We start from the raw sequence: 7112 nt of genomic DNA on the forward strand, positions 1-7112 counted from the left end.
AGTCCTGGATGTTTACAGACAGTAGGTAAAAGGAAACCAGGTGCTTCACGGTCAGAAACGTAGCTCTGGCCCCACTTTATTGAAATATGTAGCAGATACAAATTCTAAATTACATTTTTCCCTCAAAATGGGGCGGCTCTTTAGTTTAAACATTTAATATGTTTATTGTCTTTAACTGTGAATAAAATAATGGGTTTATGAGATTTGCAAATCTTTGCATTCTGTTTTTATGTAAATTTTACATATCTAAACATAAAAAATGGTTATGGATAATTTGGTTGTTTTTAAACAAGGAAAGCTAGTTTTCTTCAAAACTACAACTTTCTGACAATTCACCTTTTGTACCTAAGTGTGTAAACAAAAAGTCTTTATTCTGGCTTACAATCATGCTGTTTGGGTTTGAAAGGCACTCCTGAGGCTTGGAGAGTAATGATGTCTCTAAAGTCGGGTTTGTTGGCTGAGAGCACCTGGGCCTTGGACACCATCAACATTTTACTGTATGACGACAACAGCATCTCCACTTTTAACCTTTGCCAGGTGAGTGCCACATTTGGTTAGCCTGATGACAGTTTTTGCCACTTGGTGCTGAGCCTCACACCAGTTTGGTAATGTTACTGTTGTTTTTGCAGCTACCTGGCTTCCTGGAGCTGATAGTGGAGTATTTCAGATGCTGCCTCATTGAGATCTTTAGCATCTTAAAGGAGTATGAGGTGGGAGACCCTGGCCAACGCATCCTGATTGACCCCAATGCTGCTGAAGACTCTGAAGATGACATTTCCATTCCTGAGGGTGAAGACATGGGCACAGATGAGGAGGACGAGGAAGATGAGGAGACTGAGGAAACAAAGAGCAACCTTGACACCTCTTCACTGGTGCAGGTGAAAAAAGAGGAGGAGGAACACTCCCTGAAAGACAAGTCCTCAGAGGATGAAGAGGAGGAAAAAGAGTCCTCTACCAAGGAAGCGAGTAGCTCTACCTCAGGGTCCTTGCAGGACCCCACTGTCCACTTGGAAAAGCCCAAACAGGCTAGTAAGTTTGATAAACTCCCAATCAAAATGGTGCGGAAGAAGAATCCATTCCTGGCTAACAGCTTGTCCAAACCGGGGCAACGACAGAGTTTCAACAGCGGCCTGATACACTGGAGTGTTGGAGGTGGTGACACTACTGAGCACATCCAGACCCACTTCGAGAGCCAGATGGATCTCCTCAAGCAGTGGAAACACACATCAGCAACAATTGAAGGTCGCAAGAAGAACAAGGCGCCAGCTGCCGCAACAGAAATTCCAGAGAAGTCTAAGTCCTATGGGGAGGACAAGGCTCAACAGCCATCGATCCAGCCTTCTGAAGCCTTCCCATCTTTGGCTGAGAAGACACCTTCATCTCTTCCCATTGGAGCACCAGTCACCGCCACAATTGATGATGTATTATCTGCCCGCCCAGGGTCAGTCACAGAGGAGGTGGTCCGTGGAGGTGCCGAGGAGCAGAAAGAGAATGGCAAGTTTCTATTTAGCATCAACCCTGATCTCCAGAGTCGCCGCAACGTCAAGATCTTGGAAGATGAGCCTCACAGCAAAGATGAAATGCCACTCAGCACCCTGTCAGACTGGAAGGACTCGCTAGCCCGGCGCTGTATCTGTGTCTCCAACATCGTGCGAAGTCTGTCTTTTGTGCCTGGCAATGACCTGGAGATGTCGAAACACCCAGGCCTCCTACTGCTGCTGGGCCATTTGGTGCTGCTCCATCACAGGCACCCGGAGCGCAAACAGGCACCAGTTACCTATGAGAAGGAGGAGGAGGAAGATGAGGGTGTGAGCTGCGACAGAGACGAGTGGTGGTGGGACTGCCTTGAAGTGTTGAGGGAGAACTGCTTAGTCACTCTGGCCAACATCTCTGGCCAGTTGGACCTTTCTATCTACCCAGAAAGTATATGCCTCCCACTGCTGGACGGCCTGCTCCACTGGGCGGTGTGCCCCTCAGCAGAGGCGTTGGACCCCTTCCCCACGCTTGGACCCCACAGCTCCCTATCTCCCCAGAGACTGGTCCTTGAGACCCTCAGTAAGCTCAGCATCCAGGACAACAATGTCGACCTCATTCTGGCAACGCCACCATTCAGCCGCTTGGAGAAGCTGTACGGCTTGCTTGTACGCCTGGTCGGGGAGCGCAAAGTGGCCGTCTGTCGGGAAATGGCAGTCGTCTTATTAGCTAACTTAGCTCAGGGCGACAGCCTGGCAGCACGGGCAGTTGCTGTGCAGAAAGGCAGCGTGGGTAACCTGCTTGGCTTCTTGGAGGATAGCTTAGCGGCCACTCAGTACCAACAGAGCCAAAGCTCCTTGCTACAACTGCAGGGCAGCCCGCAGTTTGAACCTACGAGCATGGACATGATGCGGCGCGCTGCTCGGGCGCTGCACGCTCTGGCTAAGGTGGAGGAAAACCACTCAGAGTTCACTTTGTACGAGTCGCGACTACTAGATATCTCTGTGTCCCCACTGATGAACCATCTGGTGTCCCAAGTAATCTGTGATGTACTGTTTCTGATTGGCCAGTCATGACAGCCGTTAGGAGCTTTCAGCTCTTCCCCTAAATCTTTTTTTATGTTCCGTGAGTGTGTGTGTGAGTGAGACTGAGTGTAAGTGGTATAAACTGACTGTCCTTTTTTATTTATGCAAACCACCTCAGACTTTCTCCCCCTGCTTCTGACTAAAGGAAGGGATCTGATGAAGTAGTCATGGATTCGAACCACACAAAAAGGAAAGACCCTGGCAGAGACAAGCTAATCGGCACTAGGAGATGGACACAGAATGAACATGTTTTTGTTTGTTTTTTAACAAAAAAATTTAATAAAAAAAAAAATCTGTAACCAAAGTTGCTGTCTCATTTTCAGTGAGTTTGGAGAATATATGTGCTCACTCTTTCCCTGGGAGGGGTTAGCCCTGACTAAATACTGGTTCGTGTTTGGAGACGACAGACTTATTGACTGTGGTATGGTATAATTGCTGTAACTTTCGATGCTATATACTCAGCCTGACAGGACCTGTGGCTGTGAACAGATGTGTGTGTGTGTGTGTGTGTGTGTGTGTGAGGGGGGGTGGGGGTGCTGTGCAGTAGATTGTAGGACTTTTATTCTGTACTGTACACCTTAAAAACTGTAAACATACTGTAATAATACTGTTTCACACTGAGATACGCTGGCTTGGCAGCAAACTGTAGTTTTTAAAAACAGTTTTAGTTCATGTTGAGAGAGAAAATGGCTTTCCCCCTAAAGTATGGTGAACCTACAACACCCCGACCTCTGTCCCTTGATTGTATGACTTGACCCATATATTAAAAAGTCACCTATAGGACTGGCCCTTGACGCTAGGAGCTGCAGTGTAAATATGACCTTTTACATTACACTTCTCTCTTTCTCAAACTTCTGTTGCTCTTCACTATTTTTAATCTCTTGATGAATTTTCCCAAATAATTGACCATGTGACGCCCACCCTCTCCGTTAAATCGCCCTGCCCTGCTCGGTTCTGTGCTCCTTTGGGGGGGAGGGGGAGGCGCTCAGCTGCTGTGTGATGCCCACATCCAAACAAACTTCAGGTTTCAGTTTGTCTCTGGTTTGGGTGTAGAGCAAAATAACAAAATGATCATGTCTGTGGTTTCATTTGAGCTCCTCCACAAACAACTCAACCATGATGAAGATACCAGTATGATTTAATTTTTATTTTATTTTTTCAGTGATACGGATTCTGCATATTTGTATTTCAGATGGTGTAGCTAAAGACTTGATGTAAATTCCTTTTTTTCTCCTTTTTTGGCTTAATGAATATCATTTATTCAGTATAAAATCTTTATACTATATGTTCCACGTGTTAAGAATAAATGTACATTAAATCTTCATAAGATGTTTCCTGTGGATTTATTTAGATCAGACATGGGCAACATAAATAGTAAATGGCAAATGGACTGTACTTATATAGCACCTTTCTATCTTATTTCAAGATACTCAAAGCTCTTTACAACAATCGTTGGTTACGTACTGTAACCCCAGATTCTATGAGTATAGGCGTAGCCCTTTAAGAGCTGTCGCTTAGTGGGTTTTATCCCGTCATGCAGAGCATCGCACTGAAAAGTTTAGTCCACACCCACCTGCTGTGTGGGCCCCACCTGGTCCGTATAGAATAAAATAAAACGGGAAGGGAAAATATGCTGAAAAGAGCCTAGAGCCAACCGGTTACAGCTGAACAATATGAACAGATTAATAATAACAGGAGAACTGATTATTAATCAAATGAACTGATTGGTAACAATAGTCATGAACTGATTAGTGATAATAGAACCAAAATAACAATCACAACTTGTGACTGATAACAACATCTCACACTGTAATGCATGCAGTCAGATGTGAGTTTAAACGGGGTTCCGTGAAACAACAATATTCATTCTGTTAAAACACTAAGTACAGAATGTGTCATGGAAGAAGCCGTCACATCATGTAGGTAAAAGTGAATAAATGAGCAGGGTGTTGATCACGTGGCCGCAGAGCAAATATCCTGCATTGACATACCATTATGCAAAGCAGTCGAAGATGCGATACCTCTGGTCGAGTGCGCCCTGAGGTTGACAGGAGGCTCTAAATCTGATGGCTCTGTAGGCTTCAGAAATGGCCTCACACAGCCAGTGTGACAGGCGCTGGGTGGATAACGGGCGACCTGCAGATGCATCTCTATAATGCACAAACTACTGTTGAGTTTGACGCATTGCAGCTGTGTAACACGTCAACGCCCGCACCTGACAGAGAAGATGGAAAGATGCTTCTTCTGATTTGTGGGGGGGAGGGAAAAACCCTTCCAACGATGTCGCTCTTGATTTAAAAGAGCTCGTGATGTTTTTAGGCATAAATGCTGGATTCGGTCTTAGATCAGCTGAGCTGCCATCAGCTTGAATTCTGAAACATAACGGAGCAACAGAGAGGGCTGTTTTAAGAGACAAGAATTTAATTGGAACCTGATCTAGAGGCTCAAATGGAGCTTTGATCAGGGCTCGCAGGACCAGCGTTAAATTCCACTGTGGAGCAAGTGGGCGTGAAACAGGCCTGCGTCTCTGTACACCTTTTAAAAAAACGCTTCATCAGCAGATGATTAAAAGCTGTTCTGTCCCCGAAACTTTTGTGACAGGAAGAGATGGCTGCAACGTACGTTTTAATCATGCTGAACGCCAGGTTTCTGTCCATCAGCTGCTGCAGAAAGGACACCACGTCGCGTAGTGGACATAAGGTGGCCTCTATACCTTTCTCTGTACACCAGCGCTGAAAAGCTGTCCACTTTGATGTGTACAGCGCTGTGGTGGATGCAGCACGTGAATCCTAGATTGTGCGCACTACATCTTGCGGGAGACCCATCCTCTCTTAAGCGGATCTGCTCAGCGGCCAGACCCACAGGTTCTGGCCTATTTATGGGTATCTCCTGATCACTCCTCCCACCTGGAGGAGAACGTCCTCCCTCCACGGCAGTTTCCACGGGCGCCCCGATAACAGGCGTCGTAGAACTGGGAACCATGGTGCGTTCACGCACTCGGGAACCACCAGGAGAGCTGTCAATCCCTCCTCCTGAACTCTGTTCAGAAACCGTAATATCAGAGGAGGTGGGGGGAACGCGTAAAGAAGCGTTTTGGGTCATGGGCTGTGAGCAAATGCGTCCACCCCCAGCGGTGGTTCGTCTCGCGGGCTCTGAAAACTATAGTTGACACTGAGCGTTTTCTCATGTCGCAAACAGGTCCACAGCCGCTTTGCCAAATTTTTGCCACGTCTGGGCCATCAGAACAGGGTGGAGGGTCCAGTTCCCGTGACGTGGACCGCCCATGGACATCACATCTGCCCCTTTGTTTAGAACATCGGGTATGTAAACTGCTCTGATGGAGAGCAGAATTTGGTGTGCCCAACACAGTAGTTTTCTCGCAATGTGTAACATTTGGGCTGAGCGCACACGCCCCTGCCGGTTTATGTAAGCATCAGTCACCTTGTTGTCTGTGTGAATCAAAACGTGTTGATTCTGCAGCACAGGAGCAAAGTGTTGAATCACATTCAAAACCGTGCGACACTCCAGAACATTTATATGAGCTGTTGTGTGATGAGGCCACAGCACCCCTACAGCTCGAGATAGGCATGTCCCCCCCCAACCTGACAACGACGCGTCTGTGAAGACTGACACGTGCAACGTAGGTCTGCTGACGGGGAATCTCTCTAACAGAACCAGGGGGTTTTCCCAGTGTCGGAGGTCTGTTCTCACGGAGGAACAGTGATCATCCGTCTCTTTTGCTTCACCGGATCCACACGCAGACGCACAAACCATCTCTGGAGGCGTCGCATGTGGAGTAAACCCAGCGGGGCCACTGTGTGAGCTGACAACATCGTTCCTAACAGCTTCATGATGGAAATAGCTGTTACTACTCTGCCCGGTCTTACGTGGCAGAGCTGGACTCTTGGAGTGTTGATTCTGGTCTGTGATAAACGAGCCCTCATGGTGGTTGAGTTTAGCTCCACTCCCAGATAAACAATTGTCTGGGCCGGGAGAATCGAGCTTTTTTCCCAATTTATGGCAAAGCCCAGATTTAGCAAGTGTGATGTCAACACCTGAGCCTGCGCCGCTGCTTCCCGTCTGGAGCGTGACGGCAGCAGCAGATCGTCTAGGTAAAACACATTTCATCCCTGCTCTGTGTAACGGTTGTAGGACCGTCTCCACACACTTTGAGAACGTACGAGGTGCGAGGGAATAACCGAACGGCATCCTGTTGTACCGATATTGCATCCCTTGGAAGGAGAAGCGCAGACATTTTCTGTGTTTTGGGATGATCGGTGTGTGGAAGTAGGTGTCTTTCAGATTGATGGAAATAAACCAGTTGTTTTTCTGGATGTTGTCCAACAGTTGTCTGGTTGTCAACATGTGAAACGGTCTGTCCACGATCACCTTGTTGAAAACTGACAGGTCCAAAATCGGTCTAGTTCCTCCGGTCTGTTTTGGAACCAGGAAGTAACGTGTAAAAACCTGTGTTTTCCTCTCCATCGGGAACCCTGGAGATTACCTCTTTTACCAGAAGTTACTGGACTTCTGCATTTAGGGATGAGACCTGGT

At 47.2% G+C, this 7112-nt stretch overlaps 1 protein-coding gene across 1 annotated transcript in view; it reads left to right on the forward strand.

Moving 5' to 3' along the window:
* The window catches only part of LOC119426025 (AT-rich interactive domain-containing protein 1A), a 145706-nt gene extending 139836 nt beyond the window's left edge, over positions 1-5870 (forward strand). The window contains exons 14-16 of the mRNA XM_037693586.1: positions 407-537; positions 630-2510; positions 5757-5870. Coding sequence (XP_037549514.1) covers positions 407-537; positions 630-2510; positions 5757-5870 — 2126 coding nt within the window. The remainder of the gene's footprint in view (positions 1-406; positions 538-629; positions 2511-5756) is intronic.
* Positions 5871-7112: the final 1242 nt, after the last annotated feature.

This window comes from Nematolebias whitei, chromosome 19, assembly GCF_014905685.2.
Source record: "Nematolebias whitei isolate Nwh7 chromosome 19, NemWhi1, whole genome shotgun sequence".
Lineage (NCBI taxonomy): Eukaryota > Metazoa > Chordata > Actinopteri > Cyprinodontiformes > Rivulidae > Nematolebias > Nematolebias whitei.